The sequence below is a fragment of the Rhinolophus hipposideros genome, assembly GCF_964194185.1.
Source record: "Rhinolophus hipposideros genome assembly, chromosome: 1".
NCBI lineage: Eukaryota > Metazoa > Chordata > Mammalia > Chiroptera > Rhinolophidae > Rhinolophus > Rhinolophus hipposideros.
In genome coordinates this window covers 10343810-10371563 of record NC_138047.1, presented here as the reverse complement: position 1 = coordinate 10371563, position 27754 = coordinate 10343810, and the positions used below count along the sequence as shown (strand labels likewise).

Here is a 27754-nt window from a genome sequence, read left to right as displayed (position 1 = left end):
TTTGATCCTTAGAGTCTTTCCCAGGTTAGACTACTGTTCTCAGACTAGCATGCCATTGTGGGGGTTCCCCTATTCTCAGGACCATCAGAGAAGCCCACTGGCCTTCCCGTTGCTTCTTTGTGCACAGACTTGATACCATGTGGGTCTCACAGCTGTCTGGTTCGTCACTGAACATTTCTCCTCACATTCTTGTAGATTGGGTTTTCTGTTTCGCTATTCTAGTTGCTCTCTCTGCTTTTTTTTCCCCCTTAAAGAGTAAAGACCTGTCAAAGATGTATGCGTAAATCACGTATTAATGAGTAAACCAACTGACTGATAAAGCTGGTCAAAGGACTATAGGAAGCAGGCTTTCCAGGGCGGGTAGCACACCAGGAGCTGCTGTTCACACAGCAAGTGGTTTCCTGCCATGGAAAGCAGAACCTCCCTTCAGTACCTGGAGCTCTGCGTTGCAGTCCTTCCCTGGCCTTGCCAGAGACATCACCCATCTTCCCTGTCTATCATGGATGCCTCAAGCCTGATCAGAATGCTGGGGCGGCTCGCACCACAGCTTTGACCTGCTACAGAGCCTTCTCCCCTGGATCCCACTCAGAACTGCCAGCGTTTCAGAGTACCCCATTAATGGGTCAGCATAATCTCCAAATGCAGTACACGTTCCCTCCACCAGGTAGAGCCCTACCTAGTGCCATGCCTGTTTCTTCTTACTGGGGGATGCAAAGTACAACATCAGGCCGTTGGACCTATTTAAGCTTCTTTAATGTTGCAGCGCCTGAATTTTCATGGCATGCATTTGACTTCCTAGGGTGTCCACAATGCTTTCCTGTTTACCAGGTCCTGTTAGTATGATGTCATCAGTGTATTAGACTAACGTGTTCTTCTGTGGATATAAAGGTCCTAGCGGACACTCTGTGATAACGGAAAAGTTAACAGCCTCAGGACATAGAATACAGACTGCTGTCCTTCCCATGTAAAAGCTCAGTGCTTTTGATCCTCCCTAATAATGGGAGTTGAAAAGAACGCATGGGCCAGATCAATGGCCATATACCAAATGCTAGAGGATGTGTTGATCTGTTCCAGTCAAGGTTCTACATCTTGCACAGTAGCTGAGATTAAGTTTACACTAATCCACTGTTAGCCATCACATTCTCTCTCATCGTAGGAGGCACACAGATTAACTGAATGCAGATACAGTGGAGACTGCCACTCCTGCCTGTCGTAACTTTGATGGCTATTTCTGCATTTTCTCTTGGTGTGCAATTTTCCTTCTATTTATTATCTTGGCCCAGGTGGAGCGGGTGAAATTTCAGGGGCTCCCACTTGGCCCTTCTCTGCAATAATGACTGAGAACATTATGAAGGTACTGGCTGCTTTTTCAAGGCTTTTAAAGCAATTAACAAAAGCCAGCCAGCTCAACAATCCGTAACAATTACTATTGCCCTTCTGTTCACTTGCCACCACTGCTACATGACTTCGCCTCTCTCTCTGGATGCAATCCATATTCGTAGTCCTTCTCACCATTTTACCCGTGAGTGACCCATTCCAGAATCCCATCCTGTGTGTGTATTCTCTAGGACCAGTCTCGGCGTCAGTGTCTTAGCCAAGGTTCCCTCCAGAAATCAGAGCCTGAGTTTATGTAAGTGTAACTGAGCTGGTCACTGTGGGCAACTGAGGCTTGATCTTGCTGGGACCTTCTAAAGGGCCATGTAAAATACACTGCAGAATGGCCTTCTCAAGGGACTGAAAGGGGAGCTTTTATCCACCAGCTCCTGTGCTCCATTTTTAACAGTTGCCCTGGGGTGTGTTAATCCCTCTCACTACCAGGCGACACATGTAAATGCCACACTCTGGCCCCGAGAAGCCCAGGGTGGAAAGCAAGAGACACCCGGTACAGCTGAGGCAAGGTGCGCCATGGAGCTGGTTGCTGTGGCAATGACCGAAGCAAAAAGTGGGCTGAGATAATAGGCTGGAACAAGACACAGCATTGTTCATCTACAGGTTTTGGCCTTAGCTGAGTTTCAAGGGAAAATCCCACTCATGTAACATCCTGTTACATGAACATAAGTGATCTTACGTTCTACTGGAAATTGTTATCCTGTGTACTTGAGATTAAGTCACACCTAACAGCACCAATACCCCATTTTATATGCCGTTGTGTCATCATTGCCAAAAGAACCATGGTTTTGATAATACCAAACTTCTGAGCCTATCAACTATTCTGTTTATAGTCTTTCTAGTAGTATTTAATTGATTGAAATTGATCTTGTCCCAAACCAAATTTTTAGTAAAGCTTGGAGACACTGAAATTTTTAATCCAAATAAATTTTAAAAATTCAGATCCACATATAACTTCATTACCAGCTTCTTACATACTCATCTAGTCCAAATGCAATTGCCTTTTTTGTTGTTTCTGTAACTCATTACTAGATAGTTTGGAATTCTGGTTTCCCTGAAGTTCTATTTTGTTAATACTTCAGTGGGTTTTTTTTAGTAAAATTTGAAATTCTTTTTTTAACTAACCTATTTTTAGTGAGATACATAATCATTATTTATAATCTTGAACTCTAGAGTTTTAAAGTGCAACATAGTTTTCCTATATTTAGAAAAAGCCCTTGAAATATTTCTTGTGAACTGTAGAATCCTTTTATACCATCATATGATTTTTAATTATATGTTTGACTTAGTAATATAAAACATGAGAGCTACATGAGGGCTGAAAATACAAAGTCTACTGTCATGCATATTTCTCTACAGATTAAAAGATTGTGTATGTATTCCTCTGCATAAGATCCTCACGTTAACACCATGTGGAAAAAAGCAGGTTGTGAGTTGCATTTCACAGTATCCCCTGTAGAGGGCAGCAGAGAGCTTGGATTTAGTTTTCTCTCAACCCATAATGGCTTTCCTAGTCTCATTTCTAATTACTTGGGTTTTTTTGTTCCAGACAAAAGTAAATAAAAAATAATATCTAGACTAAAAAAAAGTAAAGATTATTCTTCAGCTCTAATTTATTTCTAAATTCCAGAATTCTAATTTCACATTAAAGGGAAAAAAGGTAAGTATAGCCTAAGACTCCTTTTTATATAGAGAAGGGAAATAATCTTATCTTTCTCTTTGCCTTATTCATATTTTAGGAAAGAAAATATTGAAGCCCCCATACAAGCAGAAGAACAGGCGCTATAACTAAAGCTGGTCTTTGGGAAGCAGTAATTTTACCAAAAACTTGATATCTTTTGCAAAGCTGCATTGTTATCTTTAGATAACTCAGTTAAGTTTATAAATTCTAGGTTCTCTACACACAGAGAAGACACTTAACAACTCTTCAATTATGTCATTTATAGAAAGTCCTATAAATAGTTGCAATTAATAATATTAAACCATCAATTGGAATAGGATTTCTTCTAAAACTTAAACAACTGGAACTATTTCATTATCTTTTTATGTACCTGCCTTGATATCGAAAGGCTAGAAGGCAAGTAATCTCTCAGTGCCATTGATTAACCATGCAACTTTGAACAAGTTTCTTAAACTTTCTGAGTCTAGTTTCCTCCATCTGTAAAATGGAGATAATAATACATACTTCATAAAGTTGGTTATAAGATAATATGCATAAAGCTCCTAGCATAGAGTAAGGACTAATATTTCCCTTTCCTTTTCCACTGCCGTCCTTCAGTTTCCACCTAAACAAAAACTGAGGAGGCCACAAACCCAAACATTCCCAATGAAACTAAGATTTCAGGATTGGTGAGCTGTTTTTTTTTGTGCTGTGACTATCCCCATTGGACCCTATTTGGCTCCTGTAGGCTTTTTATTTTTATACATAAAGACTTCTACCTTTACCTTGTGGGTCCTCAGCTAAAGGCAGAAATGAAAGATATTCCTTCCCCACATTATCTTGGCCTTATCTATATCAGAACTGACACAGTTTGGAGAAAGACCTCAGGTAAGAGACCCATGAGAACTCCCTAGAAGCGTCTTTCCTCTCCCTGTACATAGGTCCTTTATTCCTTTATGAAACTAAGTGGCCATAAAGTATTGGCCTTACTTGCACCAATTTTTAACTGATAAAACTGAGTTCTAACTACTCCTGAGTTCTAACTAACTACTGGGTTCTAGCCTGGCCTCTTACTATCTCTTATGAGCTTAGGCAGATCAGTGTTCTTACCTATAAAATGAGGGAACTGGGTTCCATGATCGCTAAGGTGATTCATGCTATACAGAGCCACTCTTAAGGCCAACTGCATCACATACACACTGCCCAGGTTTGATTGGATAATAGTACAGGCTGGATGATGAAACATAACCAATCACCATTAGGTCTCAATGCAGAAAGACAAATAATTAACATCATCTTGAATACAAAACCCATTGGTATTTACAGAAGGGCAGTTGGCCCTTCCTCAAGAAGTAACACTGTCCTGCAAACCTTAGTAAATTTTTTTTATAGATGGTTTGTCATTATAAATAGTGCCCACTATTGATTTGTTCTCACTCTTCAACCTCTGTAATAGGTCCTCATTAAACTTGTAATCACTAAGATTCTTTTCTTACCCTTCTTAACCTTTGCTGTAATTAACACCTTTTCTCCCCTTGACATCTTATTTTGTCTCCTTCTGAGTGTTCCTTTTCAAAGTTCTTTTTCCCTTAGCATTTTCCTAAAGTTAGATCTTTGGACCCTTGTTCTTTTTTGTCCAGATTTTCTTCCCCAGGCATCTCACTCCCAAAGTTGCGACTCCCTATCTGACTCCCCAGTTTCAACGTACTCTCTGGTCTCTTCCAAGTCCGTGTCCAGCATTTCCAAGTACTAGCTCGGTATTTTCATTTACATGTTTTTCCACCACCTCAGACTCAGTGTTTCTAAAATGAAACTCAGAATTTTCTTTCAAAGCTTATTCCTCTTTATTTATTTGCGTTAACAGTTACCCCTCCTAACTTTAAAATCATAGGCATCGTTGACTTCTTGCATATGTTGTCTCTTGCATATTTCCTTTTCCTATCTTACACTGAGTTCTTGATATCTGATGGTGGTTTTTGCATTGTTTCCAGTCCTCTTTCAAACCATCTTAAACACCATCTTACAATATAACTTTGCAGATGACCAGCATTATCTATCTCTTGCATCTGTTCAGATAAAACCCTCTGCAACCCTGTCTTTACCCATAGCTCGTGACCTCACTCCCTCATGTTCCTTTGAGAAAATCTTGCGCTTTTCCCTTGCTTAGACCTATGAAAAACATAACATGGCCTTCAAGGCACCACTAAAATAACATCGTAAAGCCTTGCTCATCTCAGTTTGGAAGACTACCAGAACTGGCTCCTCTTTCTGAACTCCCATAGCACTTGCTAGCTGTACAGCTTATTTTGGAATTTTCTAAAGCTGTCTTGTATTGTTATCTCTTCGTGTGGCCTAACTTTACACAATGGTCCATTAGCACTTTAGGGACAGATACAAAACCTGTTCTTGTAACACCCTCGGTATTTAGAACGGTGCCTTCTACATAGTAGATTTTTCAGGTTTCTCTGCTCCTAACAAATCCTAAGAATAGAAATGTTTTTGCAGATTACCAGCATTATATCATTCATAGTAATATATACAGTTGGGATAAAAATCCTACCTTTTAAAACAGAATACGGTACTTTCTGTTAAAGAAGAAAGTGTGCTTTGTAGCAAGCCTACCAAACCAACAGAAGAAGTGTGTTTACCAGAGAGGAAAGGATTTAGACTAGAAAGTTAGAGACTGTCACGAGTATGTGGCTTCTGGCAGATCACTTCACCTATGTGAACCTCATTTCTTCACCTATAGGTCTTTTGACCCTATTAGGACTATATCAGGATTGGTTAATTTGCAGTGGAGGAGGACCCTGTGATACATTTTTAGAGCAGACATCACCTTTTAGGGCCGGCCCGGTGGCTCAGGTGGTTGGAGCTCCGAGCTCCTAACGCCAAAGGCTGCCCTTTCGATTCCCACATGGGCCAGTGGGCTCTCAACCATAGGGTTGCTGGTTCAACTCCTCGAGTCCCGCAAGGGATGGTGGGCAGCGCCCCCTGCAACAAGCAATGGCATCTGGACCTGGAGCTGAGCTGCGCCCCCCACAACTAAGACTGAAAGGACAACAACTTGAAGCTGAACGGCACCCTCCACAGCTAAGATTGAAGGGACAACTTGACTTAGAAAAAAAAAATCACCTTTTATGTATTTGCTATAAAACATCTATTACACAGATACCAAATTTTTAAAACTTAGAAAATAAAATATTCACCATTAAGTCTAGGACGTACTGAACTTTAAAATCTGTAGCCCAATTATACCTTACCCATAGCCCTTGGGAGATTTACTTCAGGAGCAGAATGAACTGAAGTGTGCGTACTGCACTTATTCTGTGGCCTTAAGAAAAATGGTACGAACCAGTTTCTGAAGACTCAGATAATTTTCCAGTTGTGAGTATACTTGTACTCATGCAAAACAAAGGCAGGGTTCCTGGGTAATTAGGCTTTTCTTTAGTATGTACACTTACTTACTCCAAATTACAATTTTCTTATTTATAGTTGTCAAGTTGTCTGAACTAAATTCCTTTCTAGGTAATAGGGTTTTGTCTGTGATTAAGTACTGAAGAGTAGGTAACTTAGATGAGCAATTAGTTCCCTTTGGGAATGCTTTTAAATCAGGAAAAGCCTTACATTAACTCAGTTTTCTTTTCCCTTCTCATCTTACTATAGAAATTCCAAACCTCTTGATAAAGAGCTTTCTCTTGCCCAGCGAAAACTGAGAAGCCTAGGTGTGCCCTGTTGACAGTTAGCTGGAGTCACGTGTCCCTTAGGTGCCCGCCCACTGGAGCCTGGCCCGCAGTTGGCCCCGCCCGCAGAGCCTTGAGGTCTGTGTGCCTGTTTCCTGCCTCTCCCAGAGGCAGTTAGCTCCACCACGAGGAGGAGGCATGGGCAAATGGCTGCCAAGGGTGGCTGAGCACTCAGACGAAAAGCCTGTGTTTCTGTGCAGTGCTGGGCTGTAGGGCTGACTTGGATGTGGATTAATTCTAGAGATTTGGAGGGATACTCGGTAAAGCATGGTGGCACATGATGAGATTGGAGGTCTCCTACCTATTAAAAGGACTATACGAGTCCTAGATGTGAATAATCAGTCCTTCAGAGAACAAGAGGTAAGACTTTCAGAGAAAAATGAAGCCTAAGGAATGTTTTCTAACTCCACGGAACTTTTAAGATTTTTTTTAAGTTTCTTCACGGTATAGTTTTAAACTTTTGATCTTGCTGAGTGTTAAAATGTGTGACTAAAGGCACGTTTGAAATGTGTTTAGGAACTAAGGTGTAAGTTTTGGAACTGGTATATTTAGGTTTATACATAGCATGGCGTGAGTGTACACAAACTTTTATTTAAAAAAAGATTTTAAATGTATATGCTGCTCAATTTGGTTAAATTGGTCACATTTCTGATGCTTAATACAGTTGCTTTTTTTTTTTTAACTTGCATTTATGTTACCTAGTCTTAGGAATTACATTATGGAGTAAGGAAGACTTTTCCTTCCTTGCAGGTTAATAATGCTAGTGAACACATAGTAACTAAAACGTGTCTGATCCAGTGCTCATTTTTGTTTTTCTTTCCCTAATAAGTTCAGTCTGTGTGACTTTTTTTCTTCAGAAAGAAAAGTGTTAAAGTATTTAAACCAGTGAATCATTATTTAGGTACTGCTACCCTCCTTGCTTTAATTTTCTGAAGTCATTGTGTTTTTTAAGAGTCTTTATGAACATTTATCAAAATAAGTGATTTTTTAAATGCCACTTTATTTAATTTTGACAGTTTTACTACTATATAGGTATTCCATTTATACTGTATACTATAGAATATATACTATAGTGTTCCTCTGTTCAATTAACTATGCTATTTATATTGATTGTGGTGATGGTTTTGTGGCTATATACATATATCGAAACTTATCTAATTATATATTTTAAATATGTGCAGTTTGTTGCGCACCTCAGTAAAGCTGTGTATCATACATATACCTTTTGGTAGTTCAAACAGCTGCCATCTTTAGGAGGTATGCTTTCATTTGGTGCGGTTTAGCTATGGTTTTTGTTTTTCTGTTTGTTTGATTTCGGTGTTTGTGTCTATGTTTCAGTTTTCTCGAAATGTCTAAGCATTTCCATTGATGAGGGCAAGTTGTAGTGGTCATCAGTGTAAATACTGAAACTCATCATCTTTTGGACCATCAGGAAGAACTAGTCTTTTTTTGTTTGGTATCAGACACTAGCCATGTTTCTGACATACCTTTATTCCAAAGATTAAAAGCACCAGGAATGTTATCAGGTTTTTAGTACTAGCAACACAGCCTTAAATAAATAACTAAATTTGACTATTTCTATTACTAAGTAGAAAGGGAAGAAATCCTATGTGATCATAACTCATTTTTATCTTCTTATAAATAACTTTTTTTCATTCTTATTTTAAAATTCTTGCCAGATAGAGGAGATTATTTATCCAGTAACCCAAATGAATAAACCCAGACACATACAGTTTTTATTTAGGTGTCTTGGTTTGGTTGACTATAGAAGAGACCCTCCTGAAATACATACTCTTACATTATACCGTAAGTAGAAAAAACCTTTTCACAAGAAAAACTAAGTTCACAAGAGAATTTTTCCATGTCGTTGCTTTTATATGCAAGGTATATCCCAAGTAAAAAACTTTGAATTGATATTAATAATTTTCTCTTTATAAATACCCAGAAAATGCTTTAAGGCGTACATCTGACTACAAGTGGATTAGTAAAATAGATTGATTAAAAACTCGCTCTCAGGGCAGATTCCCCACAGAAATGCATGTGATTGCCTAGCTAAACTAGTCTGGTTAAAAGCTAACCTATGTAAACAACATACATTTATGTTTGAGGGCGTTAGCTGTTTATTCCCCATACAAGTGAACTTTAGCCCTGGTGAAAGGTTGCCTGTAGTAGGAAGTTCCTTGAGCTAACTTGTTGTAAAACTTGTTGGTAGTCTTTATTTATTCCCGAAGATTTTCAGATTGTCTTTTGAGACTGTGTAGTTTCAGTATCTAAACTGGTTCTCTAAGCTTCTTGTATTCGCCATAACGCTATTAACAGTGCTCCAAAACAAAAATAAACAACAGCAAAACCATTATGTAAGCCTTATTTTGGGTGGTGGTAAGCTAGGAGGGCTCCTGCCCACCTCTTCTTTCATCACCTCCAAACAGAGAACCTGCGTCCTGTATATGTGGAGGGGCAGATGTAGGTGTGATACCAGTTCTCGAAAGACTTTGTCTTTGCGGTATGTTTTGTGGCAGTGCTAATGTTTAGGTTCTTTTTTTTTTTAAGGTTCTTAATAACCAAACCAAGATAATTAAAATGGTTCATGTGGACCCCTAAAGAAGCTCACATGAGCCAAATTCTAACCTACATTTTAAAGAACAGATTTTTGTCTCAACCTTGTAGGTGACCCATGAATGGCTGATCAATCCATATTGCTTTTCCGCAAAAGTTTTCTGTGTGATATTTTTTTCAAATAATGTATACTGAAATTAGTAGTGAACCATAGTCAGCATTATGCCTTCACATTTCAATCACACTTGTTAACTTTCATCGAAACTTTTCATACTTTTGAAATATATATGCTAAAAGTTTGTGTTGTGTCTGCCATACATTCTTCACATACGTCCTTTTAGTAAAGCAGGAAAGTTACTGTTGGATCCCCAGAAGTATGTGTGAAAAGTACAAAGATGTCCTCCTACCACCCCTGTTTCCTGATTTAGTACCATGCTTTTCTTCCAAGCCATTTTAAGAGCCTCCTTCTGTACTGACTGAGCTAGCCAGGCGCTTTAACCAAAGACATTTTAGATTAGATAGACTCTTAAAACTAACACGTCCTTTGTGAACAAGTGAGATTATAGATGGGTTTCTAGAGGACTATGGAGCATATTTAACCACCAAATGCTACTTATGATACCCTGCCGCCTTAAAGAGACTGTAGAGACAAAATCCACAGTAGTTGCACAAAAATGCTTTAGATATCTTTATGTTTAATTATCTAACACTAAATTCTGTAGTTTTTACTTTAAATATCACATAATTTTGAGTTACCAGGAAAATAGTTGTACAGTAACTCATCCTATGAAGAACTTTTTATCATTAATTTTATCTTATGTAATAAAACATATCAAAAATTCCTTTCCTCCCAGCTAAACAAACTTTTCCTTTTAAATTCATTGGGAAGAGTACCTTTTCATAGACTTCTAAATTGAAATGAAATATTTTGTGATTTACTAGGAAGTCAAATTTGTTATGCTTTGAAAAGGAAGAGAAATTAACCTCTGTTTCCAAAAAGTGGAGCAGAACTTTCTGACAACTGCTTGTTTCTGGTTAACGGTGGCATATCTTACTTTGTGAGGTAATTATATCTGCATTCAAACAGGAGACTCTTTGTACTATCTTTACTAAATAGAAAGGAATGCCTCATGTGGCCCTTCTGCCCATGCATGTGTCACTTCAGTCTCACAGATGGATATTGTAAAGGCATTCACACATGTCCTTGGTCACACAGCGTGTCATTTTACTACATATCTTGAAGGTTTCTTTTACAGTTCATTTAACATTTGTACATTAGTGGCTTTATATAAGTTTTACTTTGGAGTTAATTATTTTTGGCGTGGGAAGGTTGGTCTACAACTCCACCTTTCAGGCTTTCAAAGGCCTGCATTGATTATCTGCAGTCTCCTTACTTCAGTGGGTCTCACTCCTTTCTGGTATGGATGTGTATACTTTTAGTAAGTCTAATTGCTTCTTTGACTATTCAAATTATTTAAGTTTCTTTCCAGAGAATTTTAACTCTTTCTGCCACTTTATTATTAAATTAAGGGGATTATTTTGACTCAATTTCCACCCCCTTACTTTTTTATATGACTTTAGTCAGATCAAAGAATTTTTAGAAAAAATGTTTCATCTGTCATTTTTTAAGTGATAATTTTTGTTTTCAAGTGGGAATTTTAATATACATTTTAAATTATATATTCTTCTGAATTTTCATCAACATAGTTTTGTCAAGTATGCCACAATTGTCAAAAGCATCAAATACAAACAAATAATTATACTCCGTAGACGCAAAAGATAGGCCTGATTTATGATTGGGCCTTTATTTCAATAGCTGTATGAGTCACCTAATGGTATGCCTCCACTTTTTTAGCAGTAAAATTAGAATAATGCAGTTTGTAAAGTTTTGAGATCCTTGAATGATGTGATGAATTTGCTATAATTATTTTTAAAACAATACATGTAGAATGACAATTACTTCTGAATTTGTATATGTTTTCCTTTAAGTTAATAAATTAAATGCATGAGAGATTAATTATTTATAAATCCCAACATTTACATAGTAAGTAGAAATATTCCTAAGAAAAAATATTAGTAATAGCTAAAACTTAGGTATTCTAAGCACTGTTCTGAGCCCTTTAAACATCATATTTAATCTTCATAACTACTTTAAAAGAGAAATTCTAATGCCAGCGTCATTTTATAGATGAGCAAACAGGCCCAGGATGGTCCCTCGCAAGGACCAGAGCCAGGATTTGGGCCTAGCCTGAGTCCAGAGCCGCAGCGCTCCCTTAACCACTGTCCTGCCTCTGTCTCAACACTTCCCAAGACAGGGCCTCACTACCTGCAGAGCTGACCATTCCAATGCCAGACATGTTCATTTAAAAGCAATTCTCTATTTAAGAATGAAATGATATAAAGCCTGGGATTTGCTGTAAAATATTCCAGTAGGGGCAGACGTGAACAAACTGGTAACGACCAAAACTGATGAAGCTGAGTGATAAGTATTTGGGGTCCATTATTCTAATCTCCATTTTTGTGTGTGTTCGAAATTTTTCATAATAATGTGGTTTTTTAAAAAGTTCATCTCTATATTAAACTGAAAAGTTCTATAGAATTTTAGAATTTAATTTCCTTGTGTTAATTTTAATTTTTCTAATGTTTGATGATATATTCTCAGTGGTATTCAGATATTTGACTGGCCTTTCTTATACCACTTTTTTAAAAATAAATTACTGCTACTCATTAGTGTTCTAAGTATTTTAACATAATCTGTTTTTGTTTTTACAGGAGCCAAGCAATAAAAGAGTTCGACCTCTAGCTCGGGTCACATCCTTGGCAAATTTAATCTCTCCTGTAAGAAATGGAGCAGTCAGACGTTTTGGTCAAACAATACAGGTAAGTGGGGGAAGGGATGGGAGCGAGTAATGTAGTGAGGGGACATTTTATAGAAGCCTTAGATTTACATTTTGGGGGGACGGGTACAAACAGGTTTGCATTAATATACTTAAACATAAATATTCTTTTTGGAGTATGCTGGTAAATATTGTTACCAGAACATATTTATATAACCTCATTATATTAGTTTGCATCTTATATCAAAACATAGTCTTGCATAGTTTTTATTCCCAAAGTAATTTTGGCTGATAAATATTTTAGAATGATAGCTTGAAGCTTGGATAAGTGATTGTTCTACGTGAGAAATTCTCAGAACTTTGTTTTTTAATTTGTCTTTAATATTTTAATAAAAAGGCATAATTACTATATCTTCCAAATCTTTCCTCTGTGTTTTTTTTTTTAAAGTCCTTTACCCTTCGTGGTGACAACAGATCCCCAGCTTCTGCCCAGAAGTCATCGAGCAGATCATCAGTGTCAACACCTGCCAAACGGAGAAGCAGTGTACTGTGGTCAGAGATGTTAGATGTCAACATGAAGGAATCTTTAACTACCAAAGAAATCAAACGGCAGGAGGTATGCTGACATTCAATAGCAAGACTGCGTTTATTGACTTAACACTAAGAAAAAAACAACCCCCCCCCTTTTAAACATATGTGTTGCCAGAATAATAGCGTATTAATGCCTGTGGCAAAATCAACTGCATTTTTGTGTTTTTGTATTTGAGTGGCGGCGGTTCGCGACGCATGCTGAGCAGCACTTTGATGGGTGGCAGTAGCAAATTTAATAAGTCTAATGAAAGGGTAGGATTATAAAACATAGGCAGCCTCTTATTTGAAATTCCATTCTGAATTACAGATTTTAGACTGAGTCACTTTAAAAGTGCTGTTCAAAACATCAGTTAAATAATGGTAAATGGCATTTGTATATAATTTTCTTTTCTCGAAGGAAGGAATGACCTATGATGTTTGCTGGATTTTTTTTAGGCAATATATGAAATGTCTCGTGGCGAACAGGATTTAATTGAGGATCTCAAGCTTGCAAGAAAGGTCAGTAAATAACTTTTTGTCATATACCTTAGTTTTTTAAACACTATATTTCACAAAATCTAACAGATAATTCTCTTACCTTTAGAAGGAGGAAAGTAGAAAATAGCTACTGTTGAATACTTTTTTTAGATGAGGTGTTAGACACATCTTTTCAGATATGAATACCAGTAAGAGAGTCTATTTGGGGATAAACATATACTTTAATTTCTTTTATGTGTAACAAATAGAATCCACACTAGCTTTTATATAGTTAGTCATGCTTGCATTCAAGTACAGATATCTCATCATGTTTTATTTGCTTGATCTTTGTGTGTGACGCATTGCTCCCCCTCTGATAGGCCTACCATGACCCCATGTTAAAGTTGTCTATTATGTCAGAAGAGGAACTAACACAAATATTCGGTGATTTGGACGCTTACATACCTCTGCATGAAGGTAAGATATGCTTCTTAATTTTCATTAGTATCTGAACAGCAGTAACACAAGTCATTTTAAATCTAAACTACTAATTTAGTGCTGAATTATTCAAAAAATAAACCTATTATTGGCATTTCTGCTTTTTTATACTTCAGCTTTGTTGGCAAGAATAGGAGAAGCAACCAAGCCTGATGGGACAGTAGAGCAGATTGGTCACATTCTTGTGAACTGGGTGTGTAGCGACTTCTTTACTCAACTGTTTTTTACGGATGTGCCATACTTGTCATTTTTGATGAATTGATTTGATCTAGTAACTGGATTCTAAAAACAGATAAACAGGGCATTAAAACTGAACAAATTTATGTAGCTATAAAAAATTACACTCTCTGTTTAGAAAAATACTTCATGAATGATACAGTTTTATTTGTTTTAAAAACGTGTTCCTCCTTGGACAGAATTCCACAGTCTGTGCCGTTAATTATGTTTCATTCTTTCTGGTGACATTTGTGTGCCTTCCGGGTGCTTAGCACTGTTCTGGGAGGGATCACTGGAGATTCAATCTCTGCCCTTAGCATGTAGCGAGTATAGGAATAGTCAAGATCAGTGATGACTGTGACAGAGGAGCATCAGGTGTCCTGGGAATCCAGAAGATGAGTGTCTAACCAAGGGTGGGAGAGGTGGAAGTCATGAGTCTTTGGTTGGATTTAGCCAAGTTAGGACACTTGGAAGAGGCTGTTCTGATGTCAACCCAGAATACTATCCTACGCCCACTATCACCTGTAGGAAAATCTTCACAGCTTGTTAAAACTTTCAAGAATAGCTGTAAGTTTTGTGTTTCGTCTTCGCAGCTTACTAATGGACTAAATCGTAACGAGAACTTATCATACATTGTTTTCTCATATTGCTCTGCAGTTGCCAGGCCTGAATGCCTACAAAGGCTACTGTAGTAACCAGCTGGCAGCCAAAGCTCTTCTTGATCAAAAGAAACAGGATCCAAGAGTCCAAGACTTCCTTCAGCGATGTCTTGAGTCTCCCTTCAGTCGCAAACTAGATCTTTGGAGCTTCCTAGATATTCCTCGAAGTCGCTTAGTCAAGTATCCTTTACTGTTAAAAGAAATTCTTAGGCACACTCCAAAAGACCATCCTGATGTTCAGCTTCTCGAGGAAGCTGTAAGTAGTCCAACAAGTGATTCATATGTTTTGTAGATTTACGTGTTAACTTGCCTTGGAAAGGTATACAATGATACTGTCAAATTTTATGCATATTAAATCAGCACAGTGAAGTGTTCTGTTGTTTTAAGTGCCCAATAACAGTGCCCTGTGTACTAAGCAGTAAACATGTAGCACATATTTATAGTACTTTAATCAAAAAACTGGATTCTACTCTGATCTCTTTCACTAGTTAGCTGTGTGACTTTGGACAAATGACCCAGTTTGGCTGAGGCTGTTTCTTCATCTGTAAAATGAAGGGATTGACTGAATTAGCTGATTTCTAGAGTCCCTTCAAGCTTCAAACTTGCATCATTTTAATGAGATGTTTAACCCTGTATGGAAGCAAGATAAGTTGATATGCAGAAAATACTCTATCAGTTTTTTTTAATCATTTTTAGATATTGATAATACAAGGAGTTCTCTCTGATATCAACTTGAAGAAAGGTGAATCCGAATGCCAATATTATATTGACAAACTAGAATATTTGGATGAAAAGCAGAAGGACCCTAGAATTGAAGCAAGCAAAGTGCTGCTTTGTCATGGGGAACTGAAGAACAAAAACGGACATGTAAGTGTGTTTGAATGCTAATTTGAAGTGAGATTTTATTCCCTTTTCACACCCTGTTTAAATTTTTCACATAAATTATGAGGCAGCTTTGTTAAATAAATTCATCACATAATGAAAGAAGGTTACTGGGTTTTATTTTATGTTACCAGCTTTAATAAGCAAACATTTGGATTCTGTTTTTACAGAATGATTGAAATGTCTCAGTGGAGAATCAGTAATACTTTATTTTTTAGTTTTGAAGCATAAATCAACTTGTTTGGCTAAGGGTTCCTTCCTAAATAAATTAGTAGTTTCGTGTTTAATAAAAAAGCGTATTCAAAAAGATTTTTGTAGAGTTGACTTTATAGTGACAGAAGTCATTTTTAGCACTACTAAGCAAATTCCTGCAGCAAATTGAATGAAAGCACACTTATTTAAAATCTTAATTACAAAAGTACTTGCTAGAACTAAACATAAGCATGGATGGTATTTTTGTTTCACTATGTGCTTTTCAGGAGCCAAATTTATAAGTTGAAGTTCATTTTTGGAAGAAGTTGTATCTGATATCTCTGGTTTCTATCACGAGGCCTAATTTTCTTAAAAGTCTTAAATTTGTGTGGGACAAAACAACCATTAATATTTTTACCAGTTTCCGTTTTTTAATCCTCACTTTGTTAGAAAACTGCTGTGCAGTCCTGGTGTTTCCAGTCACGTAACTGCTGGTAGCCAGGTCTTTGTGGGGAGCAGTGTTTACTCAGCTGTTGCCGAATCTAAGGTTACGCACCAGTGAAAGCAGTTTTATGGAGTCTGCGATTAGAAAAACGGGCCAAGTGGGATATGCACAGCTTTCAAAATCACCATCTTCATGGGGTCACTTGGAAGGGGGTCTTAGTAAATAAATGTGATGAAGTTAATAATATCAAATCAAATTATTGGAATAATGGATTTCAGTCACCTAAAGTCACAAAGTTCCATACTTAGGAAGCACTGTTCCCCATTTCTCCAGAAACTTTACGTTTTCCTGTTTCAAGACATCTTGGTTTTGACCCGGCCTGTGACACGAAATGAGCGCCACTCTTACCAGGTTTACCGGCAACCAATTCCCGTCCAAGAACTGGTCTTGGAAGACCTGCAGGATGGAGATGTGAGAATGGGAGGGTCCTTTCGAGGGGCTTTCAGCAACTCAGATAAAGGTAAAACTGCTAGCTCTAAAATGGTTTAAATAAACGTAAACCCAGAACCGAAGTGACTTTATTGTAATCTTTAAGAATTCTGTCCCTACACACAAAATTGAAAATGAAATGCGTTGATTGTCCAGTGTCCGCTACACTCATTGAGTTGTCAGGTGCTTCACGGCTCTAACACCATCGGATGTGTCTGATACGTAACGTGTGGTGTATATTTCCTGTATCTACCTAATAAATGTACATGCTCTATAAATACTGGCAACCGTATTAAGATGGTATGGCCACTTCATCCAGAATAAACTTTTTTCTAAGTCTGCTTTCCCTTTTTTTCCCCACTTTTATTTCTCCAGCTAAGAATATTTTTAGAGTTCGCTTCCGAGATCCCTCTCCAGGCCAGTCTCACACTCTACAAGCCAATGATGTCTTCCACAAGCAGCAGTGGTTCAATTGTATTCGAACAGCCATCGCCCCCTTCCAGCAGGCCACTGGTCCGGCCGAGCTGCAGGGTCTGCTAGAGCTGCATGAGGAGTGTGCAGAGAACAACCCCTCTGCCGGGAATGTCAGGGCCCAGAGAAGGGCGTCCACACTGTCGAGTGTGACTCAGGTTGAAGTGGATGGAGACGCTTCAGAGTGTGGCTCCCCGGTGCACACAGCAGATAGCATCAAGAGTGTCAAAGCGCACCGAACACAGTCTGGCTTCCGAAAAGCAAGGGACAAAGCCAAGTTCAGTGGCAAAAGGAAAGAGACTTTGGTATAAAGGAAGCTCTGTGTGTTGACTGGTGGAGAGATTGTTTATTTATAAATGTGTACAGTTTGTTTTTTCTTGTAATGTGAGCATGGGAGCATTGCAGGGTTACTTAATACCAGTCTTAACATTTTCTGTTTTGGTTGGTTTTGGTGGTTGTTCCTATTTTTTTTTTTTTAATGGCAGCTAAACATATATATGTATATATACATACACAGATTACTGTTAAATTGCAATCTTTTTTTTTAGATGTTTTCTCATATTATTTAGAACAGTCACGCCTGGTATTTTTAATACAATGAAATGGGTTTTCTTTTCATTCTGCATTCGTGACTTTTCAATACCAACCAATTGTGATATTTACAATATTTGCTAAAACTTAAAAAAAAATGGGGTTTTCCAGTGTTACTTTGATAAGTGTTGTGTGCAAAATTTGCAATTTTTGACATTGGCACCTAAAATCTTCATGGAATACATGGACTATTTCAGAATTTATGTTGGAACATAACTTCCTCGGAAAACAAAGCATAAAACTTGCTATGTTTCCCATTTTATCAACTGGAATGTTTTCTGTCAGTTTGTTTTTCACTGCACATTCCTCATTTTTCATTCATTTAACCTGCCAATTATTTAATTTTTTTATTATAGTTTTTAGTATTTGCTTTTATTTTTTTACTTTGATGCCTTTTCAAATTGGCATGTCTTTAAAGTATTTTTTTCCCTTGAGTAAAAATGGGTATGTGTTTGTGTGTGTGTGTGTATATATAAACATATATATATATTTTAAATCATATTAACTTTACCAAGTGAAACCAAGCCATACTGTTTTTGAGCCAATTAAGAAAATTGCCATTTTTAAAGTGTCGTATTTCAGGATGGTTAAACACACATGAAATGACTCAATATACTCTGGACTACTGAAAGAAAACCACCTTAAAGATTTTGTTGAAAGTTTTAGTGTTGTCTGAAAAGCAAGAGGGCAGAGGGAAGGCAGTTGACTGGTAATAAGTAAGAAAAAAAAAATAGAGGGAAAAGGAGAGTAGTTTTGTCTTAAAGTAAAAAAGTCTGGTTGTGCCAGAACATGGAAGGAGATAGTAGAAGCTAAACTTGAGAGTGTGTAGTAAGTTGTAGAAGGTTTGGGGGAAGTGAACTTTATTTGTCTTGGTTTATAATACCTGCAAATAATGGGTTTGATAAGAAACAATGAGGTATGTTGAAAATTTGACAATATTATATCAGTTTTGGTGGATTTATTCATAATAGGGAAAAATACATGAATTTTTTACTGTAAAAAGTGTTTCTGTTCACATGAAATTATAGTCTGTAAGGGGGGAGGAATAAAAGCCCTCTCATGGCGGATTTAAAATAGCAATCACTTCAAGTAAATGTTGACTATTATATGAACTATATTTGGCCAATGAAATGAAAATTGAAAAAGACTGTAAATAGATCAATCCAAATGATTTCTCTGTATAAATGAATTGTACAATTAAAAAAAAAAATCACACACATCATCACCCTTAAAGGTTTCTTGGCTGGTGGATGTTTGGGGGACATTTGCCAGAATATGTTGCTACGACAAAAGAGGTATGGCAAGCTAAAGTCTTAAAAAAATCATACATACTTAAACCTTTGAAATTCACTGAGGAATAGAGAACGACTCAGGTCATTTGGTGCATCTTATTAAACCCTATAGAATACACTGTAATCAGAAACAGCAATTGGATTGAAGACAGCCGAACATCTGGCTACTTTGTGATAATAGTAAAATGATAGCAACACATGATTAACTTCAGATTTGAACTTAGGTATCTCGGGTTCCTAACCAAGACTTAAGGTATAATAAATAGTTGCTATATATGGACTTCATTGGATCCTAAATCAAGCAATCTGTTTTAATAAGACAATCGGATATATCCGGTATTCACTGGATGTTTGACAGCAGTACTATGATTACAGTCCCTTTAGAGACAACGTACTGAACTATTTGTTGATAAAACTGAATGATGTCTGGGATTTCCTTCAAAATTATGGGGTAGGAAAATGGTTGGGGATAAAAATGAAATAAGATTGACCATAAGCTGAGAATTGCTGAAGCTGGGTGAGAGAAACAGAATTCATCATACTCTTTGCATATCTTTCTGTATATGTTTGGAAATTTTCACTAAAACATAAGTTGAAAGGAATTCTGGGTATTTAGTAAGTTTCCAACTCCTCAACCTCTTAACCCCCTCGGCGCCCAGAGCCTGCACCTTTCAAAGTAAAGACAATGTTTATCAAACACAGCTGCCTTTGCTGTCTACCATCTCACAGAAACAAACCTTTTGCCTAAATTCGACACGTGTTCCCTTCGTTACAGTTTGGCAATAGTATTAGACGGATCTGGGTTCTGGTTTAAATCACATGGCCCTTTTCTCCTCCACTTCCCTGTTCCTTGTATCTCTCCCTCTCCCATTCCGTGTTTCCTTTGCCTACCCCTTCTCTGACACAAACATGGAACCACACTCCACATAAGCTGAGGCAATGAGAAAGGTATGTTTCCAGTGAAGCAATCATGCAGCCCGACCCTGAAAATTTCTAGCAAGGACCGATTCATTTACTACATTCCTGCCTTTTAAAAATGAGCTAGCATTATAATACCTGATCATGTTTGTGCTGTTGAGTAGACCAGAAAGTAAGGCAAAATTAGCTACGTTCAAAGAATTCTGATAATCTGCCATAGAATTCCGATTTCTCCATAGCTGCTGCTGAGGGCTTGGGAAGTGGTTTTCATTTCCCTCCACTGAGCAAGGCAGGCAGAGAGAGCATTCTGGTTAGATCTGAGCATTTAGTCTGATCCCCTCCTTACCAGCTGAGGCGTCTGAAATCTGAGAACAGCCAGTGATTCGCCCAAAACCATACAGCCGGTGAGTGGCAAAGCTGGCATGAAAGGCAGCTATGTACCAATCCTGTATAAGTCCAGCTCTAGAACCAAGCATGCTTGTCACCCCAAGATTCCCGCCCCTACCCCCACCCAAGGCTGCCACCATTCAGGGACCAGCCTCTGGTGGAAGACCTTGGCTGTCCTTCACCCCGGGCCCAAGCATCTTCCCCTTACACTACCCTGTAGCCCCAGCTCACTCCACCATAAGTCTTTAGTTTCCTCTAGCAACAGTTGACAAAACCCACCATGCCGCCCATCTCCAGTGGCCAATTCCAAGAGTAATTCATCAGGTTTCACTTTCCCGACAGCATACACCTTCCCCCTTCTCCAGCTCCTTCCTGTGTCAGCACATTCTTGTTCTACCTTCCTAGCGTCTTCTATTTGGGTCCTTCTCTTCCAGACCTCTAAATGTGGGAAAGCCACAGGGACCAGTCCCCAGACCTCTTGTTTTATACTCCTGGGAAATCTGATCCATTCCCATGACTTGACCATCACCGACACCCAACAACTCTCAAATTTCCATCTCCAGTTCTCACCCTCCGTGAGCTCCAGACTCACTGCCTACTAGCAGCCTACCTGACATGCCCACTTAGAAGTCTTAACATCTCTCACTTGACCCAAGATGCCCATCCGTATCTCCTCCCCTAATCTTCCCATCTCAGTAAATGTCGTGACCATCCATCCAATCTGGTTCCTGGAATTCACTCTCGTTCCATAATCCCTCCATCCATAAGCCATGTCACCTCCACCCCCACAATATATTCAGAACTCTACCGCTGCCCACCACATTCATCAAGTTTGTATTAGCTCCAGAGTTCTGGTCCCCGACACTTCACACTCACCACTCTTCACCCTCCATGCGGCAGCCAGAGCCATCTTTCTAATGCAGAAATTAGGCCATGATAAAATATCAAAGTAAAACATTAAAGCTTTAACAATAACTTTCTGATGTTAAAAACCATACATTTTTCACCATGGAAATTTTGGAAAATTTTCAGAAAAGTATACAAAGTTACCTGCAGGGAGTGAGAAGACCCTCAAACCTAGACTCCACAGACTAGGAGAAAATATTTATAAAAGAAATCAGATAAAGGATATTCTCTAAAATACACAAAGAAAAATCTTAAGAAAGTGAACAAATTTAAACATGGGCAAAAGACCTAAGCAGACTCCTCACTAAAGAAGACAAATAGATGGCAAATACGCATATGAAATGATGCTCCACATCTATGTAATTAAGAATTGCAAGTTAAAGCAACAATGAGACACCACTGCACACCTATTAGAATGTCAAGATCCAAAACGACAAATGCTTGTGAGGAGGTGGAGCAACAAAAACTCATTGCTGGTGGGAATGCAATGGTGCAGCCACGTGGAAGACAGTTTGGCAGTTTCATACTAAATTACAAACTATAAAACCTACCATCTGATCCAGCAATCATGCTCTTTGATATTTATTTACCCAAAGGAGTTGAAAACATGTCCTCAAAAAACTCGCACACGGATGTTTATAGCAGCTTTATGCATAATTGCCCAAACCTGGAAGCAGCCAAGCAAGATGTCCTCGCTAGTGGATAAACTGTCATCCATCCAGACAGTGGAATGTTATTCAGAGCTAAAGAGAAATGAGCCAGCAAGCCATGGAAAGACATGGAGGAACCTTAAATGCACATTACTAAGGGAAGTCAATCTGAAAAGGCTACGTGCTGTGTGATTCCAAGCACATGACACTGGAAAAGGCACAACTATGGGGACAGTAAGAGATCAGTGGTTGCCAGGGGTTGGGGGAGGGAGGGATGAACCGGGGGAGCGCAGAGGGTTTTTAGGGCAGTGAAACTACTCAGTATGACACTATAATGATGGATATATGTCATTAGACATTTGTCCAAACCCACAGAATGTACAATGCCAAGAGTGACCCTAATGTCAACTGTGGACTCTGGGCGATGATGTGTCAGTGTAGGTTCATCTGTTGTCACAAACATCCCATCTGGTGGGGATGTTGACAGTGGGGGAGGCTGTGTGTGGGTGTGGGGGGTGGACACGGAGGACACGGAAACTACACTGTCCACCTAATTTAGTTGTGAACCTAAGATGCTGTAAAAATTAGTCTATTTTTGTGCCTCCAGAGGTCAGGGTCACAGGCTCTAACCCCAGGCCTGGCTGGCCCTGAGCGGCCCGTACCTCCAACTCCTGGAGAGTCAGACTCTAAGACATCAATGTGACTGTGGGCCTGCCCTTCACCAGCAGGGACAATGCGAGAAGGGTGACAGTGTCGCCCTACATAACAGTATCGGTGGCAACACCCCCGTGTAACATTTTCGGCCTCCCCAGTTGAGTCTGGGACTGAACTGGACTCTTGTTTTCAGCTACCCTGGGGTCAACCAAGCCAGGGTCCGAGGCCCACAGCCTTCGCAGCTCTCCCTTCTCTCTGCATTCTGGTAGAAGACGGGGGCCTGGGAGTCAGGTGTAGGGCCCTGTCCCCTATCAACACGAAGCTGGCTCGGGGCTGCAGCTCCCAACCTCTTCCCCAGCGGGGTTCAGTGATGATGTCATGAAGGACCAGGCTGCACCCCTTTGGTTGGATGCACGTGTCTCCCCTCGGCCCCATTCTCTGCAGTTCAAACTACAACAGCCTGTTGAACAGGACGTGAAAGGTTGGCGTCAGGCCTCCTTCCACTCCTGGAAACTGCCCTGCAGGGCTGGAAAAATCTGTTATCTGACATCACTTACCTTTGCCAACCCTCCAGCATAGACCTCGTCTGTCTTCTCCCTGGCAGACTCCTCTCTAGCCCCCAAAACACCCCCGCCCACGGGCCCGTGTATGTTCTCTGGATCTTGGGTGATTTCCAGGTGTGAGCTCAGCCCTCACTCCCCAGCCAACTGTCCAGAGGAACACTGGGGAGTCTGGGGGAGGGGAGGGAACATGTGGTGAGGGACTGTGGAGAGGGAGACGAAGGGGGCAAGGCAAAGGGCAGAAGGTACCTCGGAATTGACTCTGTAGGTATGGGGGAACTAGGTGGAGGGGGAACCGCACCCCCTGCTTTCTTCCCTTGGTTTCTATCATGTTTCAGATGTCTGTGTGCCATGTCTACGCATGGGACAGGATGGAGGGCTTAGCACAGTCTCTGCCCCAAAGGAATATGTCATCTAAGACAGCAGGCCACAGGACAAACCTCACAAACTACACGTACAATAAACAGCTAGCACGGTCTCCTTCAGAGCATTCGAGGTATATGGTGCCCCTTATGGGGTGGTGATCTAGTAGAAAGCTTGACACAGCCTTTAGACTCGCCGGCATGGGCAGGCCTGGGGGCCACACGCGATTTCTCAGACCGATGTGTGCCTGCTGACCCCAGAGCGGAGCGTGCTTTTCCAAAACAAAGGGAAACGACAGACACATAAATACACACTCTATCTGAAAGCAGCTGGGGAGGGGGTCCCTGAAACCATGAAACTGTGTTTGTCTCCAGGAAGGAGCGTGCAGCGATCTTTCCCACAAATGGAAACTATTTGTGCCATTCTCTGCTGTTCTGACTTATAGCCAGGTCCTCCAGGGCTGAGGCTCCTAAGAACTTTCCACTGAGTTTCTTTGTTGCAGTAACTGACAGACACGTGCAGCCAACAGTTGGCATTGCCGGCTTAATGGCACATGGTCAAATCATGTGAAACTTTCCATGGGTTCTGGGAGGTTCTGAAATCAGGGCACAGGAAAGAAGTGGTACCCTGGCCCAGCAACGCCCAGCACTTTGAATGCCCCCGACGAGCCAGGCTGACTGCTCTGTGCTTTCGCCCACACAGTTCCCAATCTAGAACACTATTCCTCCCTCATTTCTCCCTCCGTCTGCCTCTTGATCTCCCACTCATCCTTCAAGACCCAGCTGGGCCTCACCTGTTCCAGGCATCCTTCCCTGACTCCCTCCATGGACCCATGCCCTCTGCTTGATCCCGACCCCGCGCCCCCCAGGTACCTATTGCTGCCCATGACTCAATACCATCCAGTTGGAGTGTAGTCTTCTCCGCTAGTCTGTGAGTTTATTGGTCTTTGTGTCCCCAGTATCTGCCACTTCTCCGGACACAGAATGTGCTCAAACACATTTGCAGGATGAGGCAGAAAGGCTAAATTATCTCAGCACTACGGTGGCAGGAGGCAGTGGCACAGGGAACTGGCTGGTCGGAAACTCGCAGACTTTCCGACACGCAGGGCCCTGTGGTAGCCAGCCCTCCGGGGACTCCAGTGATCCCTCTCCTGGAATGCACACCTTCTCCAGTCCCTTCCCTGTGTGTCAGCGCTGGTCTGTGTGACCAACAGAGTAACACGTGACCACGTGTGACTTCCTTCTGCCTTGCTCTGCCTTGGGTCACGCACTCTGGAGGAAGCCAGACGCCATGTTGTAAGGACACTCAAGCTGGCCTGTGGAGGAGTCCAGGGGATGAGGAGCTGAGCCCGCTGCCACAGCCAGGACCAGCTTGCCCACCTGTGAGGGAGCCCCTGAGGAGCAGACCCGCCAGGTGCAGGCTGAGCCACCGATAAGCCAGCCCCACTCGCTGGCTCCTTGATGTCAACCTCATGAAAGATGCTGAGCCTGGACCACAAGATAAGAGGAATGGTGAAATGATGTGTGTTAGTCATCATTTTAAGCCATAAGCGTTTTATATAATTTTTTATGCAGCAAGAGATAACTAATGCAAGTCCTAAAAGCTCAGCTGGGTTGCAGCTATTGTGGAGAGAATCACAGCAGGGCCAGGCCAGCAAGTGCTCACGAGTGCCCTGGGATTTGGACCAAACTGGAGGGAACAAATAAGAAGTAAATTTCAGGAAGAGAAACCAAGGCTCGTCTCCAGGGGCCCAAAGCAGAGGAGTTGGTCACACAAACACTGCCCAGCAATGGCTGTGGTCTGAGGCCTGAGACCTGCTGCCCTCTGTCCCTGAATCCTACATCCCAGAGGACGAAGTGAATGAGCTGACTTGAGTTCCCCGGTCTTGCTCAACTCCTCTTGGTTTCACAGCAGGGGAACGGACAGGTCTGTCGATGGCCATACAGCTGCTGCGTGGCCATGGGGCTGGGAACTGGGCCCAGCTCCATCTGCTTCTGGCTACACTACTGACCCACGCAAATGAAGGAACATGGAGCTCTCTCGTTTTCTCCTCCCACCCTCCCTCTCTCCTTTCCCACACTCTCTTCTTCCTTCCTTCCCTTGGCCTCTCTTTCCCACACAGAACATTCCTGATCATCTTAACACTGGATGCATGATGACCATGCAAGATTCGTCAGACACGTGAACCTCTTGTTCAATAACACAGCCAGTAAGAACTACCATTTATTAAGTATCCACCATCTGCATACAGCCCGCCCCTACTATTTGGGGGGAAAAAACTACAAACCGAGGCCTCTAGCCCAGTCTGTCTCCTTTTCTTCCCACCCCAGCTCTGTCCTGCACTGAGAGGGGCCTGGCACGTACCCAGCTCACACGTCCACATTCTGCCCACATTCTCCCTGCACCACTCATCTCCCAAACCACTAAACAGCCAGTCCCTGGGCCAAGGTGTGAGAATGGCTGCAGGGGTCCCAAATCACAGCCTCCACAGGCCAAGACATCCCCTTTTCAAGTCAAGGGACGTGGGATCCAGGTCACACTCGGAAAGCCACGGTGGTCATGTGTCTGTGACGTAGGCTCCAGCAGCCCGTGCTCTGGAAGCCCATAGATGTTTCGTTCAAACGTCCGGGATGTGGTGGTGACTCATGGGGGCCTGCAATCACCCAGCAGGACTCCCCACTGGAATTCTGTGCAGCCCCCAAATGCCTCATTGCTCCTAATTATTAACTTTATTTTCATAATGCGATTCGGCCTCTTCTGGTAGTGCTTCACACAGAAGTGGCCAGAGAGGTCTTTCCACTGACTTTCGGTTTGGGGTAGGGGTTGGAATGGCCTGGCCTAAACTCATGGGCTAAGTTGTCTTGAAATTTACTTTGGGGAGCGGGGCAGGCGTGCAGCAGACATCTCAGAGATGGACAGTGACCCTCAGCAGCTGAGTCCCCCCACCCCAAAGGGACTGTCATTGGGACACATGTGCTGGACATGTCAAGATGCCACAGACTGAGATAACAAGTGGGGGCTTCAAATACGAGCCGAAAATCACAAGTCACTCCCCAGATGGCCTGCTCAGCGTGGCAGGTACAGGCCTGTAAAAGCCTGTCCCCACAGGCGGCCCCCTTCTTTGGGGAATGGCCCGTCCTGCCCACCCTTCTGGTAGGTCTTGTATTTCACTGGGGAGCCAACTCAATGTCCAGCCTGGGCAGCTGTGTAACCTGTCCCAGAAGACCCCTAGACACAACCATGTCCCTTCCCAGCCTACTCCAGGACACCTGGGCATGACTCCCACCACCCAGTCCTTGGAAATGTCCCTTTCTCCTACTTCAGTCTCCGGACACACGGCTTCATCAGAACCAGTGTTGTCTGCCTCTGACAACTGCTTTTCCACGAGTGCTGGAAACACAGCAGGAGAATAAGGTGCGGGGCATTTGGGCAAAGCACTCACCCTTCACACCCCCACACTCGCCTTCTATCTAGACTTCTATATACACTAGAAGCTTCCAGAAGTGACTTAGCCGGAGCCTCTGGCTTCAGAGCCTATGCAGATTTACTAGATGACCCGTTTGCTGTCATCTATTCATGTCAAAAGCATGTCTTGACTGTCTACCTTCACTCCCTACCAAATTACTGAACTTGACCTTCATGACCCAGCTTTCCTGGACCTGAAGGACAAGAAGTGCTCCTTCTTTCCTAACTTCAGGACAGATAGTACCAGTCCTGCCTCCTTGCCTCCCTTTGGGTTGATGGAAATCTACAGGTTACAAGACAAAAAGTGGCCCCTGTGCTTTTCTTGATGCGCGAAAACAGAAGTTTGGAGGCCTCGAGGAATTTTTGAAAACCTTTGGTGAAACGAATCAGGATTGGGAGCTGCATCTTTAAAAGTTTCCCTCTGTGGCTGCAGCCAGGTTTTGGTCCTGATCTCCCTCTGGACTTGAGAAAGGAACAGGAAGTGACCCTTTGAACAGGTTGTGCCCTTTGCCGAGGTTCCAGATCTCCTCTCCTCCACCCGCTGCCGGCTTCTCCCTGGGCGTCTGTGCCAGCACCCGTCACTATTCTGTTCTCTGTCTCTTGCATTCTCCAGCTGCCTCACACCCCGTGCCATTACGTCCTCTTTTACTCTCCTGGGACTCTGGTCAAGCCCATCCCTCTGAAGCCGCAGCAGAATGGGCGGTTGGGTTCCACCCGTGTTTCCAGACGCCCGGTCATTTGAGAGCCACCATCACAATTTTGCATTTTTTTGGACTCTTCTCCACATGATCGTTTTTGACGTGCACGTTCTGCGTTTAGCAAGTGTATGCTAAGTGACCATTTTATGTCACAGCTGTAAGTGGAAAACCGGCTTCCCTCCCTATAAA

At 41.3% G+C, this 27754-nt stretch overlaps 1 protein-coding gene across 2 annotated transcripts in view; it reads left to right on the top strand.

Annotated features, from left to right (window-relative positions):
• Positions 1–19559, top strand: part of NET1 (neuroepithelial cell transforming 1) — a 40659-nt gene extending 21100 nt beyond the window's left edge. Inside the window, exons 1-10 of one of the 2 annotated variants that reach the window (XM_081076465.1) lie at positions 6857–7149; positions 12118–12225; positions 12631–12798; positions 13209–13271; positions 13610–13706; positions 13844–13920; positions 14601–14858; positions 15299–15469; positions 16455–16641; positions 16986–19559. In XM_081076465.1, coding sequence (XP_080932591.1) covers positions 7057–7149; positions 12118–12225; positions 12631–12798; positions 13209–13271; positions 13610–13706; positions 13844–13920; positions 14601–14858; positions 15299–15469; positions 16455–16641; positions 16986–17392 — 1629 coding nt within the window. In that variant the 5' untranslated portion in view covers positions 6857–7056 and the 3' untranslated portion in view covers positions 17393–19559. Of the gene's footprint in view, positions 1–6856; positions 7150–12117; positions 12226–12630; positions 12799–13208; positions 13272–13609; positions 13707–13843; positions 13921–14600; positions 14859–15298; positions 15470–16454; positions 16642–16985 lie in introns of those variants that run through there. The other variant, XM_081076464.1, reaches the window with a different exon arrangement.
• The last annotated feature ends 8195 nt before the right edge of the window (positions 19560–27754 follow it).